General features: G+C 42.7%; 1 protein-coding gene across 2 annotated transcripts; it reads right to left on the bottom strand.

Annotated features, from left to right (window-relative positions):
• Positions 1 to 64: 64 nt before the first annotated feature.
• gpatch1 (G patch domain containing 1) lies at positions 65 to 12299 on the bottom strand. 2 transcript variants are annotated; one of them, XM_026377632.1, is made up of 20 exons: positions 12206 to 12299; positions 11363 to 11497; positions 10143 to 10228; positions 9757 to 9917; positions 9383 to 9480; positions 9008 to 9066; positions 8681 to 8926; positions 8450 to 8597; positions 8180 to 8259; positions 7891 to 8104; positions 7429 to 7743; positions 6888 to 7066; positions 6562 to 6689; positions 6354 to 6442; positions 5860 to 6071; positions 5455 to 5755; positions 1228 to 1311; positions 777 to 889; positions 300 to 427; positions 65 to 217 (listed from the first exon to the last, which is right to left on the bottom strand). In XM_026377632.1, exons 1-20 carry the CDS (start codon positions 12273 to 12275, stop codon positions 184 to 186), a joined length of 2880 nt encoding a protein of 959 aa, XP_026233417.1. In that variant the 5' UTR covers positions 12276 to 12299; the 3' UTR covers positions 65 to 183. The 2 variants fall into 2 exon arrangements, with proteins under 2 accessions (XP_026233417.1, XP_026233418.1); XM_026377633.1 differs by having other exon boundaries at positions 1228 to 1305.
• Positions 12300 to 18170: the final 5871 nt, after the last annotated feature.

Genomic DNA, 18170 nt, shown 5'->3' with positions numbered 1-18170 from the left:
CTACTAATTTCCACAAAGTTGAACGAATCAAAACTAGAAAATGTATAAAAACATAATCTCAACATTAAATGCTCAATTTTTTATTATTTAAAACAAGAAGACAGGTAATGAGCCATGTAACATGAAGCGAGGAAGACGGTTTCTGGGTTGGTCGTCCTCACAGAGGACAAGCTTCCAGCCGATTCACCACCTCTGATGTGACGGGACGCTCTTCAGTCTGAAGGGAGAGGGCAGGTTTTAACGTGTGCTGCAGTTCTGACTTCAGTTTTGGTTTTAGTAAACTGTCTCTGAGACCTGACCTTTTGAGCAGATCCTCTGTTGACATCTGTCCATCTTCACCATCACTGTCATCAGAGCTGCTGTCGGATGCCTCATTCTTACTCTTTGGCTCCTTCCCTTTGTGTTTGTGTTTCTTATGTTTCTTCTTCTATAGAAACAGATATGAATGTAAATGGTCTGCACTTATATAGCGCTTTCCTACCTAACTGGTACTCAAACCGCTTTATACTGCGTCTCATTCACCCATTCACACGCACAAGCACACACACATTCACACACCGATGGCAGAGCTGCTATGCAACTGACCTGACTCACCGGGGGCAACTAGGGGTTCAGTATCTTGCTCAATGACACTTTGGCATGTGACGTCGAACCACCAATCCTGTGATTGGCAGTCAACTGCTCTACCTATTGAGCCACAGCCACCCCCAGATATGAACACATCAGAGGAGGAGAACGGAACCATCAAAAGAATGCACAGCTTTTCCTCTTATTACCTTCTTGTCCTTCTTGTGTTTGTGTTGCTTCTTGCTCTTGTGTTTCTTCTCCTTGCTCCTCTTGCTGCGTTTCTCCTCCCCACTTGGGGAGCACTGGGAGGTGCCTCCTCTGACTGAACACAACAAAGCAGTTTAGTCGACTTCCACTGAACTTGTCCAGGTAATGACTAAAACAACACGTACGAACACGACAACCTCAGAGAAACATGACATTTTCTATTTGTCTTCAAACAACAACCTGAAATGTTTACACATGAATGTGTGAAGTTTTACACAGTGGTCAGAGAATCACATGATAATTATGTCTAAAGCTAACAACAAGCTGCTGTGATTGTTGAGTTAATGTTTCACATAAGTGAATTGTGATATTAGAACAGTTTGTGATCCAGGATCACATGAGGATGTAGTTTTTGAAAAACCAGCTGCTGCCATGTTTGTATCAGTGACTCACTGAGAGCAGGCGAAGGAGGCGGCAGCTTCGGACCAAACTCCTCCTCTTCCTGTGTCGAGGTTTGAGATAAAATCACCGCTTTTACTGTAAGAAAGCAGAAAATGTTAAAGTTAGAATAAATACCATTACACACACTCTGATCTTTAAGAAGCATCTGGCAGTATTTGGCCTCCCATACTCTAGAGACACTAGAGACAGTGTCTGCTCCCCGGGTACCTAAATTATTTATATCTAAAACTAACACAAGAGGAGTTATTCATAAAAATCTAATAAAAATAAAGACGACTCCTCTCTTAGAACAAAATAACAAGAAAACAATCAAATGTGGACTGTTAAATATCAGATCTCTCTCGTCTAAATCCCTGTTAGTGAATGATTTGATAATTGACCATCAAATAGACTTATTCTGTCTTACTGAAACCTGGCTGCAGCAGGATGAATATGTCTCTCTGAATGAGTCGACCCCCTCAAGTCATGTTAATTATCATGTTCCTAGAAGAACAGGTCGGGGTGGAGGAGTAGCAGCAATCTTCCACTCAAGTTTGTTAATCAACCCCAGACCTAAACATAGTTTGAATTCATTTGAGAGCCTCACTCTTAGCCTCTCTGATCCTAACTGGAAAAATCAAAAACCAGTCCTGGTTGTTATTGTGTACCGTCCTCCTGTCCCTTACTCTGAGTTTTTAACTGAATTCTCAGTTTCTATCTGATCTAGTTCTTAGTCCAGATGAAGTCATTATAGTGGGTGACTTTAATATCCATGTAGATGTTGATGATAACTGCCTCAACACTGCATTTAATTCACTATTAGACTCCATTGGTTTTACCCAAAATGTAAATAAACCCACTCACTGTTTCAATCACACCCTTGATCTTATTCTGACATACGGTGTGGAAGTTGATCAATTAATAGTTTTTCCCCAAAACCCTCTTTTATCTGACCATTTCTTAATTTCATTTGAATTTACAGTACCAAACTTTACTAAACCTACAGATAAGATTCTCTACAGTAGATGTTTATGTGAAAATGCTGTTGACAAATTTAAGGAACTGATTCCATCTTTTATTTCAGAGCCATGTACCAACACAGAGGAAGGCAATTATTTCAATGTTACTCCAGCACAAGTGGACTATCTTGTTAATAGTACTGGTGCTTCACTTGGAACAATACTTGATACTGTTGCTCCTCTGAAAAAGAAACTAGTGAGTCAGAGGAAGTTAACTCCATGGTACAATTCACAAATCCGTAGCTTAAAGCAGAAATCACGTAAGTTGGAAAGGAGGTGGCGTTCCACCAAATTAGATGAATATTGCCTAGCCTGGAAAGATAGTTTAATAATTTATAAAAAAGCCCTGCCTAAAGCTAGAACTTCATATTACTCCTCATTAATAGAGGCAAATAAGAACAACCCCAGGATTCTTTTCAGCACTGTAGCCAGGCTGACAAAGAGTCATAGCTCTGTTGAGCCTAGTATTCCCTCAACTCTCAGCAGCAATGACTTCATGAATTTCTTTACAAATAAAATCATAACTATTAGAGAAAAAATTGATCAGATCATCCCTGCACATAGCATGGAGTACAACAACTCTCGATCCACGCTCGTACTTAGACTGCTTCCTCCCCGTAGATCATTCTGAATTAATTTCAGTAATTAATTCCTCTAAACCATCAACATGTCTCTTAGATTCCATCCCGACTAGACTCCTCAAGGATGTCTTACCTTTGATCAGCACGTCCATATTAGATCAGATCAATCTATCTTTACAAATAGGCTACGTACCACAGGCTTTTAAGGTTGCTGTAGTCAAGCCCCTACTCAAAAAGCCTACTCTGGACTCAGGGGTCTTAGTGAATTATAGACCAATATCCAATCTGCCCTTTATCTCTAAAATCCTTGAAAAGATAGTTTCTAAGCAATTGTACGACCACCTGCGTAGCAATAACTTGTATGAAGATTTCCAGTCAGGATTTAGAGTACATCATAGTACAGAAACAGCACTGGTAAAGGTTACTAATGATCTTCTATTAGCATCAGACAATGGTCTACTCTCTATACTCATCTTGTTAGATCTTAGTGCTGCATTCGACACTATAGATCACAACATTTTATTACACAGACTGGAACATGTCTTTGGAATCAAAGGAACAGCACTAGAGTGGTTTAAATCGTATCTATCGGATAGATTTCAGTTTGTACACGTTAATGATGAGTCTTCCATGCACAGCAAAGTCAGCTATGGAGTTCCACAGGGATCTGTGCTTGGACCGATTCTTTTCACTTTATATATGTCCCCTTTAGGCAATATTATTAGGAAACACTCTATAAATTTCCATTGTTATGCAGATGATACCCAGCTATATTTATCTATGAAACCAGGAGAAACTAATCAATTAGTCAAACTTCAGGAATGCTTAAAAGACATAAAGACCTGGATGTCCTCCAATTTCCTTCTCCTAAATCCAGACAAGACAGAGGTTATACTGTTTGGGCCTAAAAATCTCAGAGACACTATGTCTAAACACATTCTCACCATTGATGACTTAGTTCTGGCCTCCAGTAATACTGTAAGAAACCTTGGAGTTATCTTTGATCAGGATATCTCCTTCACTTCATACATTAAAGAAATATCTAGAACTGCCTTTTTTCACCTAAGAAACATTGCTAAAATTAGGAGCATCCTGTCCCAAAGTGATGCTGAAAAACTAGTCCATGCATTTGTTACTTCCAGACTGGACTATTGTAATTCATTATTAATAGTTTGTCCCAATAACTCATTAAAAAGCCTCCAGTTAATCCAAAATGCTGCAGCCAGAGTTCTGACTGGAATTAGTAAGAGAGATCATATTTCTCCAACGTTAGCTTCTCTCCATTGGCTCCCTGTTAAATCCAGAATTGAATTTAAAATTCTTCTCCTCACTTATAAATCCCTTAATAATCAGGCTCCATCTTATCTTAAAGACCTCATAGTTCCTTATCTTCCAAGCAGAACTCTCCGTTCTCAGACTGCCGGTTTACTTGTGGTTCCTAGAGTTTCCAAATGTAGAATGGGAGGCAGAGCCTTTAGCTACCAAGCCCCTCTCCTGTGGAACCAGCTCCCAGTTCAGGTTCTGGAGGCAGACACCTTCTCTACATTTAAGACTAGACTTAAAACTTTCCTTTTTTATAAAGCTTATAGTTAGAGATGGATCAGGTGACTCTGAACCATCTCTTAGTTCTGCTGCTATAGCTTAGTCTGCTGGGGGACCTCTACTGACACACTGAGCTCCTCTCCTCTCTCCTTTCTCCTCTCTCCATTTAAATTCCACCATTTCATGCGATTAACTTTGTGTCTTCTCTCTCCTGTAGTTGTGTTTCCTCCTCTCTGTCTCCCTCTCTCTGTACTTTTCTGCAGGTATCCTCGGCCTGGAGCTGTACATCTCCAGAATCCAGTTTATCTGTCCAATGTTCTTGATGCTTGTTGTTGTCTTTATTGCCTGCTGTTCTTTTCTCTCTTCTCTTTCCACTCACCCCAACCGGTCGAGGCAGATGGCCGCCCACTGTGAGCCTGGTTCTACTGGAGGTTTCTTCCTCTAAAGGGAGTTTTTCCTCTCCACTGTTGCCTAAAACTCAAATGGGATTGTTGGGTTTTCTCTATAATTTTTGTATAAATATTTTCTGTAAGGTCTTAAACCTTACACTGTAAAGTGCCTTGAGATAACTTCTGTTGTAAATTGGCGCTATACAAATAAAATTGAATTGAATTGAATTGAATACTGTTGAAACAGTTTTCACTCTTTTGTCATAGTGCTGTATGTGGAACTAACTATTCATCAAATCTCCTCCTACAGAATAAATTAATTAGTCAATTACAGCTGTTTCCCTCTGTCTGTACAATGAATTTTCCTGATTTATTTGTACTACATAAATTTATTAAAAATTCTTTATGGCATTTCAGGGACCTCAGCCTGGCCTTTAACCACTGACTCGCCCACATCATAATATAAAACTCACGATTGTTTGTTTAAGACTCAACTGAGACCACGTCCTTTAAAGGATGATTGCTGTGTTCACATGTGCCTGAACAAATCCTACGAAGTGAGGAAAACCAGTCGGATTAAACTGGACTAAACAACAGAGGTTTGAAAGTGTCCTAACAATGACAATTATTCTCACACTGCCTCTCAGACGGCACATTAAAACGAGAACGCGGTGGAGTAGTGGAATAACAGGTTCTGGTTGCTGTTACCTGTCTGCTGACTGGATGTGGAGGCGGTGACTGTAGAGGAGGTGACGGAGGATAAGGTGGAGGTGATGTTGAACAGATTCTCAGGTTGTGGGTCGACTTTTTTCTCATCTTCCTTAGTGTTGTTTCTGTTCTCCTCGTCCTCGCTCTCTCCCTCTGATGATGACGAGGACTTCTCATCGGAGGAGCTGGCGAAGATGGCTTTAAACAGATCCATGGGAGGCCTGTTCTCCTCCTCCTCCTCCTCCTCCTCTTTTTCTTCGTCTTGTTTCTTGTCTGTGCTCTGCTGATCCACCAGCTTTGTCTGGATGAAGACAACACACATGGCTTTGTGTCACAGCAATAATCTCTAAACTGCTGAGTGGTCAGAGGACGAACGTCTCAGTGGGTTTCGTTTCAACACGGTACCTCAGTCCTGCTGTCTGGAGTTTGATTGTTGGTGCTGGTGGAGGCAGGTAGGGCAGATGCAGAAGTTTGATCCAATTTGGTCTCAGATGTTTGGTTTCGTGCAGCACTGAGCAGCTCACTCAGCAGGTCGTTCTGTTTCTTCTTCTCCTTCTCCTTCTGGTCTGAAACGTCCCATCTAGACTTCTTACTGGACTCTGGGGGTTTGGGGGGAGCTGAGGATGAAGTTACAAAGGGAGAAAAATCTTTATCTGTTGGACAGCTAGAAATAATAATCCTAATAAAGTTAAGGAGAAAAGGGGCAACACAGCATGTAAAATCATTGCCCATCGTTGACACCACTTCACTCATTATTGGTCCTACAACATAAGACTTTAAGAGATCCTGGTGTCTCCTGAGAAAACAATGACTTTCCACATTTCAAAAGAGAGGCTGTAGCTGTGGTTTGGCTGCACTGAGCTGTGAGCTTGTTGAAAGCTGGAGGTGAATAAAGTTACCTGTGGTCTCTCTGCTCTCAGTCACAGTAAGGAAGTTGAACACTGAAAACTTATCTCTCTTCACCTTGGGCAGACCCACCAAACCGGACCTGCAGGACCAGGATCAGTCAGATTGAGCTTTAACTTTACTTTGAACACACATTCAGCTCATGTTAGACCTGACAGCTTGGATTTAATGTCAACATTCAGTTTAACGTGTCTCCTGTACCCGGGGTAGGGATCGGGTACGTTGAACCTCTTGCAGAGCAGTTTGTCAGGATGCCACTCCAACGTTTCTCTGGTCAGCTTCCCAAACATCTTCATCTCTACAGCGGCTTGTTTGTCATCCACGTCGCTCTAACAACAAAACATGTCTATGTGAATACAAAATTAGTGCCACTTTTCCCATCACTGTTCCACGGTACTCTCTTAAATATGAAAATTACCTTTGAATAAAATATCTCTTACAAACAAGTTAAGGGTTCATTTTAGGATGCACAAAGGGACGAGACATGTCTGGTGGAGTATATACTATATCACAGCATGGCCGCTTACCTCTTGGTCCCGGTTGACCTCCACAGTGTCATTGTCCTCCTGGTGTTTGGCTCTGGTGAAGCGGGAGGACAGCGAGGAGGAGCTGGGTCTGTACAGAATGGAAGCTCGGACAAACTCTTCCCTCTCTCTGCTGCGTTCCCACTCCGTCATCGCAGGGTCCAGACTCTGCTCCAGGGCGTCTGAGGGAGACAGAGTAGTTCTTACACTGATTCATCCTCATTGGCCACTGGATCCAGATCTGTCACTGTAGTAAATTCAGCAGCTCACGTCTCTGAGGATGTGAACGTCTATAAGCACATAGTTGCTGACTACAGAATAAATGTAACACTTAAAATGTTTCTGCCTTTCTGACTGCCTAGTTTTTGTGTTTGTGCTGCAGTAATTAAAGAATTGTCTGATTATTTACCTTCCTAAACTCCACTAAACAAATCCCTGTGTTTTTCATTTTGTCTTTGTTGTTAATGTGTGAAAGTTGCCAAAGATGTAAAAAAGACTCTCTGACAGGATGATAATCTAATGACCTCAGCACAGAGCCTCCTACCTTTGTGCCCCTGTCTGAGGCGGCTCAGGTAGAGCTCGTAACGCGCCTGTTTGCTCGGGTTCTTCTCAAATGGTCTGAAGGTCTGAGTCGAGGTCTGCACACCTCTCCATGCTGTCAAAGCCTCCTGCTGCTGCTGGAGGCTGGGGGAGGTTGCGCTGCTTTGAGGCAATTCCCCTGCAGACGGCCCAGCTAACTGCAAGGTCTCATGAGAGCCCGTGGTGGTGGTGTTCGTGGAGGGCGGATTGGAGGAGTTGCGGAGGCTGAGCAGACGCTCTCTGTCCTCTGGCCTGAGCAGCTCCATAACTGAACTGGGACCTGACCGGGTTCAGGGTGATAACAGGTCCAGAATTAATGTTTCTCAATTTGAATTTAAAGATATTTTTAATTTTAAATTGAAAGGATGAAGCTACATTTTTTAAACAGACCTGTATGTTTCAACAGTACATGTGAGATTCTTTTCACCTTGCAGTGTGTCCTCTCCAAGCAGCGCCCTCCTCTGGCCAGAGTCCAGCTGGTGACGTCCTTGCTGGGGCTCCTCTTTGACCATGTGGCCCCTTGAGGTCCTCAGGGCCTCAGCCAGAGCTGGACTGATCCCAGACAACCTTTTAACATCGACTGATGGATGGAAATGGTGGACCGGTCTATAATCCTTGGGCAGAGAGGGAGGAGAGAAGACCTACGGAGGGGTAGAGCAGTGTTAGTGAACCTTTTTTCCCCCCACACTGACAGATGATGATTCAAAGCTGCTCACAGTTTTTTCCTCATCTGGTTTTTGGGCTAGAGTGAATCCCTCCAGGATTTTTCCAAGATATGTTGCATCTTTGCTTTTGTCTGTGAACACGAAATAACGTTTATAACATTATTAACATTTCTTAATCTGGCTTTTTAAATGATTCTGAATCTAAATTCTGAATATGTCTGTTTGTTTTTCCAAATATAAAAATATGGTTTAAACTTGATTTTTTTTTCCCCCCTTTATAAACGGACAAAGGAGTCTCCAGAAGTTTCCAGGCAGCGTTACCTCTTTTCTTGGTGTACTGCTGCGGAGCTGTCCAGCCGTACAGTCCGTCTCCAGGCTCCTCTTCTCCCAGCACCGTGTCATATCTGGACATGGAGTCTCTGTGGTAAACATCTTCATCATCATCCTCCAGAGCTCCCACCCCGAATGCCTGCATGTCAAAGGTCACCAGCGTGTAGATTAAGAACAGTTAACGTCTTTCGGCGAGAAAAACAGCAACATGACAGAGCCCACCTGTCCGGCCACTCCTGCTCTCCGTGATCCTTTCTGTGTGCCTCCAAACAGCCGACTCCTCGTCTCAGACTCGGGTCTGAACAGGTCCAAGTGTTCAGCTGCTCCTCGGCCCAGCAGCGCCAAACCCGGATCCAGACCGCGGTACCCCAGACCCTGAACGCCCACTTTTGGGCTGAAGTCCACTGGGGTTACATCCTTGGGAGCAAAAGTTACATTCTCTGGAGCAAACTCCTCATCGTCATCATTCTGCCGAGCAGAGAGAGGAGAAATGTTTGACATGTTTCTGAAATGAAGATGAAGCTGCTGCACACATCTCAACTTTGTTACCTCCGAGTCCTCTGAACCTTCACGGGCCAGAGCACAGCCGTAAACTTTAGCTTCAGCATCTGTCAGGAAGAAGGAAAAAGACAATATGAAGTTTTCAAAAACTACCTGAAACAGATGACAAATGACAGGAAAAGGTAACCAAAGAACAAACCTATGTCTTTAAAAGTACTGCCATATTACACCAACAAATTCTTATTTAAAGTTGATTATTTGACCTTTATCCTGATGATTCATTCACAAGCAGCGAGACACAATATGTGTATTTAAGCAGGTTTAGTTAACGAGTGTTACGGACATACAGATAAACTGGAGAAATGGATTCAGCTGCTCTTCACATTTTGATCCCAATTGTATTCTTACTAACTTCGTACTTACCAGTCTGCTGTCTGCGAGCTTTCCTCTTCTCACGAGGCCCGACACCCTGACCTTCTTTCCAGCCCATCCTCCTCAGCAGCTCCATCCCGATGGACGACCTGAAAAACAAAACCAACGCACCTAAGAGCACAGTCACTGTGGACAGCACCAGCTGCTCACATCAGGAGAGCACACAGATTTTACTAAGTTGACTCCTCACTTTCCTCATTCACTTATTTATTTTCCTTCTGGCTGGAACAAATGTGTTGTCGAGAAGTTCAACGTGGTTTTAAATGTTAAACATTAAGTTACATTCAGTCATATTAAACACTGAGTGTAAACAGTGCTTTTGGATGATTTTAGTCGAAGGCTCCTGGTTCATTTTGAGCCATTACCTGGCAGGTGCAATCAGCTCCTCTAGCAGAGTGTCTCCGGGGATCAGCGCCGCTTGGGCGTTAATGGCTCTCGCCTTCTCTCTGTTCTCATCCCTGCGGCTGGATGAGAACTCCTGACTAGTGGTAATTTCTCTGGGAGCGATGCCATGCTCACTAAAGTCCTGACACACACATTAGCAAAAGTCAAAAACACATCAAATAAAAGATGTCAAACTTAAAATTTGAAAACAAAGACAAGAATTTTCTTTCCCTGAACACCCATTTAGGTCAAACTTGGTCCCCACCAACACCAAAGCCTGACATGCTTGAACTTAAACAATCAGATTCATTTGATCAGTTCTGTTTGAGTTTACTGAGTGGTTGAAAACAGCTTTCTCTCTCATCACCTCATCATCCATGAAGTCTTCGGGTCTGGCATTATGTTTCTCAGCTTTTTGCTGCCGTGAAGACACAAAGGTTGACGGGGTCCATCCTGAAAGACAAAACAACATTTAGTTTGTGAAAGAACAAAAACACCACACAGACACCAGCTCTAACTGCAGATAAACTGAAACATGACATTAGCTTGTGCTGTGCCACAGATGCTAAATTTTAAATAGTCGGGTCCAGAGTTAATAACCTAATCATAGACGAATGAGCCCACAGACATCTCCAGATGCTGCGTTTGTTCCCTGGTGATGCTCTGTGCAACAAAGCAGGCCCAAATCATGATGTTTCCTCCACCACACTTTACAATTGGGATGATGTTTTCATAATGATATACAGTGACCTTTTTACACCAGGTGTAGTGCTGTGTGTCCACAAAACATTTTACCAGTACTGCTATGGAGTGTCAATTTGCTCGAGACAAGCAACAATGTGATGCCTTCATATCCTTGTCTGTCTCTCTGGGTTGTTTCTTTACCTCATTGATGAGTGTTCTTTGTGCTCTTGGGGTCATTTTGACTGGCCGCCCACTTTTTGGTAGAGTAGCCACAGTCCCAAAGTGTCTCCATTTGTAGATTGTTTAACTGTAGGCTGGTGAATTTCTAAGGTCTTTGACATCACTTTGTAACCCTTTCTTTGTAACCAATTCTTGATTGAAAGCTCATTTTGGTAAGGCACGGCTCACATAAGTGTATTCTTCTTATACAGAGTGTTTTTCCTCAGTCGAAGTAGCTCTAGTCCACATTACAAACTAATTCTTGAGGTTATTATTCAGAGAGTTTCAATAAAGACATAAAGAGATCAGAATTTGTTTGTGGTATTATTTTATATTATGATATATTTTATTATATTTGTTAATTATCCTGACTTAAATTAAGATCAGATCACATTTTATAAAAAATTAATGCCAAAACATCCCAAAGGTTCACATACTTTTACTTGCCACTAAAGTTCATATACCTCATTCCCTGCTCTGACCACAATGTTCTGCAATGTTTGTTTACTATTTTTAAGGTTTTATGCTGTTTTCCATTCTTGTCCTTTGTATGCATTTAGGTAACACCTGTTTCTTGTATGCTGCTTACTTGGCTGAAAAAACAGATTCTCAGTCTGTGAGCAAAGTGGTGACAGACTTCAGTCACAGCAGGTGAGACAGATGTTGTGATGCAGCATCACTCACCTTCTTTAGAGCCGACAGTGTTGAAGTAACCGGCTGAAAACCCTCCGGTAAATGCTCCATGGAACCTTTTATAGCGTCCCTTCTCATCTTTTACAGTCTGCTCATGGAGAGGGATGGGCTTCTTCAAAGGCTCATCTACAACACAGGTAACCCATATATGCAACATCAATAAATTACCAGCTCTCTTTAAAAATCAGCAGATCAACAATATCAGCAACTGTTCAAGGCTATCCCTGAACATAACTAGTCTATTCAGGCCAGGGGTGAAGTCAAACCAAACCTGGAGGATAAATGTGTGTCTCTAACCAACTATCTTCAGACTGAAGAAGCTGCTTGATGAGTAATGAAAGGGTCCAGGTATCAGGACTTAACTTCCAGATCTCATTTGTTGTGTTCACTTCTTCACTTCACATGCTAAGGACCAGTATTACCGAACAGTTTAACTTTCTCCAGCCTGTGTTCTTGTCACTGGCTCAGTCTGTCTCCACAAACTCTCTCTGCTACAGAAAACTACCACTAAAAAGCAATAAATTAGAAAAGATATTTCAGTAGAAACATCGATTGCTGAACACACAAATAAATAGTAACGATTCCTAAATTACTATTACTAGCTAATCTACTGGTATATATGTCCCGTTAATATCTGCGAACACATATTACAGATGTTTTTATGAAATCTGGAGCACAAACCGGGGGCTATGCTAACAACTCAGGGCTGCTCGTTAGCTTAGCATCTTGTAATGACCGCTGGAAGCACCGCGACTCATTTCTTCTACATTCAACAGTCATACTAACGTCAAAGTGCAAACGACCTGATAATGGGACTGCTTAAATTAACTCTACCTTCTTCCAGAGGCTCCAAAGGAGTCCCGTAAGTCACAAAGTCCTCGTCGCCGTCACTGTCGGACGCCATGTTTTCACTACAACTACGGTAACCGCAGAGGAACAACCTCGGCAGCGGATGGCGAAGCGTTATTTTACCACGTTAACAGCGACGTCGTGTGGTAACAATGTGTATAACAGTCTTAAAGGAGTAGTTCACCCAAAAGACAAACGACAGCTCTTCATCTGTCTAGACCGGATACTGTAGGAAATAAGGGAAAGTTTTTGCAGAGATTTGTTTGTCTCATTAAATTTTGTTGCTTCTACGTACATATGATTCAGTTTTGGACTGCAGCTCCGACAATGGAAATATGTTCAGGTATCGGAACTGTATTAAAATTTGTCAAAGTCAAACTAGGTCATCTTGTAAATGCAGATTTTATTAATTAAGTATATCTGTCAGTGAGACCCCAGCACAGCAAGGTGGCTGAATTTTAGACCAGTGCTTAGTGTTGACAAATGAAAAAAGTAGAAATGGACAATCACAGGTTTTCAGAACATTTACTCCAATGAAATGTTGCTGTTTAATGTGTAATTTTCCAGTTATGTTTAGAATACAGCACATGAACTTCTATTTGCCTCCACTGACAAACAGATGTCTCCAAATTGGCACAGACATTGTCAGCCCTATTGAAGTACACATATTCCAACAGATATTAATAATAACACAGAACTTAGGTGGAGACCCGTGTTGGATAGAGTTCAGTACTGTATACAGTGATAATAGATGTCATGTATGTTAGTGAACTGTGTCATTTCCTTTGCGGCCTCAGAGGAGCTGAAGCTTCGTCCAAAGCTCACAACAGTTTGTCATTTGTTTTCTTTGAGCCTGATATCACTCACACCCCCTCAGTGATCTATAAAAACTCACGCTGCTCCACACAAACCAAAGTCCTGGCTCAGCAGAAAGCCGAGGCCTCATAAAGATCCAAATCTGAGACCCCCACGACTCCACAGAAAACACAGAGCCCCCCCACCCCTCCCCGTGTAACATGACCGAGCTGCTAAACTTCAGGGGTTTAAACTAACTGGACCTGGACAAAGCTGAGGGTGGTGTAATCTGTGGTGGTGGAGCCGCGAAGAGAATCAGGGGGAAGCCAACAATGCTGACAAGTAACCATGTTGAAGATGTACAGGACATGGGGGGTTGAGGAGCACGGTGTGGTGGACAACTAGATAACAGGAGGACTGCAGCCTAACGACAGCTCAGTCCAACAGGCCGACCGACCACCTGAGCCCGGTCTTCCTCTTCGTCCTTCTCTTCACAAATGGAAAAGTCCAAATGGAGCCAGAACATTTAATATATTAAGAACTCCTTTAAATTATTTTCTGTGACTTTTTTCATGAACCCGCATCAGATTCATCAGTGTTGAAGTTTCTTTTCTGTCTGTGACCACGAGGTGTCATCGTCTGCTCACAGTTCACAGGTTCAACGGTTGCAGCTGCTACAGAAAAGATACCGAATATAACGAATACAGAGACCTTTAGATTTTATTTAACAACATTTACTCAACACAGTATTCATTAATATCTTTCTACTTTTACTCCACACGAAATATAGTCAGTAAATAAATGAGGATGTATCATTAAGATTAATTCATTAGTAACAATAATTCAGTTATTTCTCTTTATTTGACTCATTTTATGGCAGTTACGTATTTTCAGCACATCTCATCTGTTTATTTATCTGAAAACTAGAAAGAACTTTATCTAAAGTGTTTGTATGAATCGTTTCCCCCAACATTGTTTTGTCTTGTTAATTATTTCTCTAAATCAGATGTGACTTACAGTAACTTACATGTATTTGTTTCAATCAAGTGATGAAGTCCACAGAGTTTTAATAATGAAGACATGAAAACAGTGTTTCTACTCTGTTTTCTACTTAGAGCAGAAACTCACAACATGATTTTACCAGACGACACAAACCAGAGTTTAAACGCAGCAGCAGGTTTGTTTCTTCTGTCCCAAAGAACCACACGCGCACGTTTCCTACACACAAACAGAAGAGACGGTTAACCCTCACACAGTGCACGCTGGGACTTTTCCTCAAACTGAACACATAATATTTTTGTAGTATTTACTCGTGGCAGCTGAATCTCCCCTCAGGGCATCAATAAAGCGTTACCTCACCTCACCTTAGACGTGGTAGGAGGTTGATGGTGGCTGTTAGTGTGGGAGGATACAGCTCAAACTGCACAGAAACACAATGTCCTATTTTACAGTGTCATGTCCACAGCTGATGCTAACAGCCGTTATCTGGTTTAAACCTTCCTCTTCATCACTTGATGCTGTTTGTGACGTTGGTCAAACTTCAGATCTTCCTGTGGTTGTTGTAACTTCAGTGAAGTATTATTTGTACTTGCGCTACAGGTGCCACAGAACGAGGACAGACTCAAGACCAGCTTTTTCCCAAAAGCCATCACTGCCATAAATTCACATATGCACTGACTACCTACTCAATCATCCGAACTACTGAATGTTCCACCTTCATATTGATATAGACATACATATACATATGACTGTTACCTTTTTTGTGTACCCTACCTCATTTGACCTGTACCCCCTGCTGCTATTGTTGAAATTGTTATTTATTTATGTTATATTTAAGTATGCTGCACCAACAGTGAGATGCTTTCAATCTCATTGTACATGTATATAATGCATATTGTATATATGAACAGTGACAATAAAAGGCATTCATACACTAAAACGCAGTTTTATTAGTAGTGCTTGTTAGTAGTCTTACACCAGGGAGCAGTTCTGTACATTGGACTCACTGTGGGCTTCACTTTATTAAAGTCTAGTTTTTTTCTCCTGGGATGTGAACACAGCTTGTGTCAGCTCAGTGAAAACGGATCCACATTCAGTTCTTCACTAAACCAACTGGAACAAACCGACTGTGTGAACTTTCTTGTCCCGACACGACCCGACACCGAGAGCTCGTCTTCTCCTGCCGGTTCTGTCCTCGGGTTGTGTTGGTGCAGCGTTACTCTGCCTCAGCTCTAAATGTCATCATGGTGCGATAATGCAGAGCCGCCTGAAATATTAAAGAGACCAACGCTGGTGCTGCTGCGCAGAAACTCATGACTAAAGCATTAAGAGCAGCCTCTGATCTCCCTCTGCAGGCCTGCTGCATGAGGCAACACGCTGCAACCCTCAGTGTGTGGAGGGAAGCGAGCATGGAGGAGAGGATAAAAGAAGGTGAAAGAGAAGGAGGTAAGGAGGTAGGGAAGGAACAGAGGACACAGAGAAGTCAGGGACCAGGTGCAGAGGAAGGAGAAAAGGGTGAAAAACAGGGAGGAGAAAAAGAGAGTAAGGGAAGGAGGTAAGGAAGTAGGAAAGGAAGAGAGGAAGGCACAGGGGGCAGGGAAAGAAATATTAAAGGAAGTAGAAAAGAAATGCAGAAAAGTAGGATGTAGGGAAGGTAGTAAAGGAAAGGAAGACAGGAAGGATGTCTGTTAGGAAAGAAGGACGTAGGAGTGAGGGAAGGGGCTACAGAAGGAAAGAAGGAGATAGGGAAAGAAGAGAGGAAGTAGGAAAGTGGGATAATAATGTGTGTGAACTGTATTTGTGAGTCTTTGAATGTGTCAGTGTGATACGCTGCTGCTCTCATTCCTCTCTCTGCTCCCTGACCTGCAGCTTATCACATCGAATTCCCGGCAAATCAGATTCGAACAGACGGACTTTGTCCGGCTCGCTGCAGAAAGACAGAAGAGAGGCGTTTCCATCCAAGTGTGGAAGAAAAATCAGTGAACATGTTGGAAACACGACTGAACTCCTTAATGTGAACAGTAGGAGTTCATGGTGCCTTTAAGGAGTTTAACGCTGCTGTGTTCTGGACCTCCAGAACCACAGTCAGGTCAGCTTCAAGTCAACGTCACAGCTGAGTCTTAACTCTCTCCAGAACATGTGCAGTTCTGCAGCAGAGCGGTGGTTTGGTGTCGGGGCACCAAGAGGAGAAGATGGAGTCGAGGGCGAGCAGTCGTTTCAGTAACATTTAAGTCACGTGATTCCCATAAGTCATTATTTTGAATGTTTCCATCGCACTCTGTCACTTTTTGCTCTTCTCGATCTTTGAGGTCTCTCACCTCTATGAGAAACACAGTTTCATCTGGAAACAACCCGTTTTAATCCACTCAGAGCTTTGACTGAAAACTTGGACCCTCATCTTTACTTTTCTCTGTGGAAATCTTGCAAAGCCCCCACCCCGCTCCTCAGCCTCCTCCCAGCAAAGCAGATAGTGCAGTGCGGCTGTTCATCATCAAAACCCCTTCAAGAGTAAATAAAATTCAGCAGTCGGGGGGAGAGGATATAAAAAAGCCTGGAGCTGACGCAGGATGTTCCCTGTGGCGCTGGGAGCTGCCAGTACTGATCTGCAGGGGTGGAGGAGGGTTTCTGGAGGAGTTCAGAGGCGTTTTGGACTGTGAGGGAGAGGGGAGGGTGTGGGGGGTGATGGAGGCAGGATGGTCAAACTCAACACTGTGGTGTTTAGTTACATGTGAAGTTCTGTCTTGGTGGATTTGAACCCGGTGACTGATCAGAACACGTATTTATCAAACTGATGAAATCTAAATACTTCATTGACGCTCGATCTCAGACGTAACTACACCATAAATTCTACTGCAGGAAACACGGAGAGTGAAGCTGCTGTCACACCTTTCCTTCTCCGTGAGGATCGTGAGGTGCTGTGAGTCTCTGTGACAGCTAACAACACACTCATACTGTTTGCTGACCCCCTCAGTGTGCAGTTTATTTCACTCTCCGGCATGACAATGAATGTTTGCTGCCGTGGTTCAGATAACGGGAAACAGGACTCAAATGCACAGGAACAAGGCAAATGGATAAAGGTTTTATTTCAGGCTCACGTCAGATACACGTATGAACGAGTTTTATCTTATTCCGTGATACAGGAATAATAAACATGTGGTGACCGTTGTGATGTAAACAACAAGGCAAATGAATAAAGGTTGAAACAAGTTCAGCAGCAGACAGACGGAGCAATGTTCGTACTGGGAGGGAGGGCAGATCAGTCTGTGAATGAGAGGTCGAAAGCGAAGGGCAGACAAAGTCCAAAATCTGACAAATTAGTCCGAACAGAGGCCGACAAAGGACGAAACTGTGAAGGACACTGTCCTGATGCATCTCCCAGAAACACTGAAGCTGTGTGCTTCACCTTTACTGAACTGAGAAACTAAGCAACCACTTGTCTTGTGATAGTAGCTCACAATGTTAAAAACACCTGAAAAAATGACCAATCTCACTTTTTGTGTGGTTTGTGCAAGTTTGTTCATCAGTGCTACATCTTCTTTTTATTCGTTATTAGTCACAACAAGCAGCAGTTTGCTCACTACTGCCGCTGGTTTGTTTGACCAACCTGCTTTAAAGTGAAACACTGGCTGTTTCTGGACGATGTCCTGAGGAGTAGCAGGAAATCAAGTTTCCTCCAGGGCAAGAGAATCGTTGATCAGAGAAAATGACAGGCAGGGAACTAGCAGTCAGACAGTTTGCAGAAAGAAATCATTTGTGTTCTTTTTGCCAAACCGTAAAGTTACTTGATGCAGTTCAGTGCTCGTTCTTTTCTTTAAACAACCCCCTCTTACCTGATGGCTGACCTCTGCACTGAGTTCTCTTGCAGCTCTGTCCTGCAGTTAGAAAAGCTGAGCTGTTTATGTGAACGAGTCTGGCTCCAGTTTGATTCTTGTGTGGGTCGAAGAAACAATGAGGGAGTGTTTTTTTTCTTTCCATCTCCTCCAGTTCATAACACATGTGATATTCGAGTTGTTTGTCCTGCTGTCAGCAGCCGTCAGTTGGCCAAAATCCTCAACTGCCTCACACAGTAGAAACCAGCTGGAGAGGGAGGTTTCATTTCAGTCAGAAACAGTCAGACTCTAGTACAAAACTGTGATACAAGTAGTAATACAAAAGT

Source organism: Anabas testudineus, chromosome 3 (assembly GCF_900324465.2).
Source record: "Anabas testudineus chromosome 3, fAnaTes1.2, whole genome shotgun sequence".
NCBI lineage: Eukaryota > Metazoa > Chordata > Actinopteri > Anabantiformes > Anabantidae > Anabas > Anabas testudineus.
Note: the sequence above shows the minus strand (reverse complement) of the source record. Positions and strands in the feature narration are given on the sequence as shown.

What these genes read in the sequence shown, in the direction of transcription:
- gpatch1 (XM_026377632.1), bottom strand. Translation starts at nt 12,275, where the DNA reads ATGGCGTCCGACAGTGACGGCGACGAGGACTTTGTGACTTACGGGACT. An exon ending in TTTGGAGCCTCTGGAAGAAG is followed by an intron (nt 11,498 to 12,205) that starts GTAGAGTTAATT and finishes CCTGTGTTGTAG; the next exon opens with ATGAGCCTTTGAAGAAGCCC. An exon ending in GAGCTGATTGCACCTGCCAG is followed by an intron (nt 9,481 to 9,756) that starts GTAATGGCTCAA and finishes TTTGTTTTTCAG; the next exon opens with GTCGTCCATCGGGATGGAGC.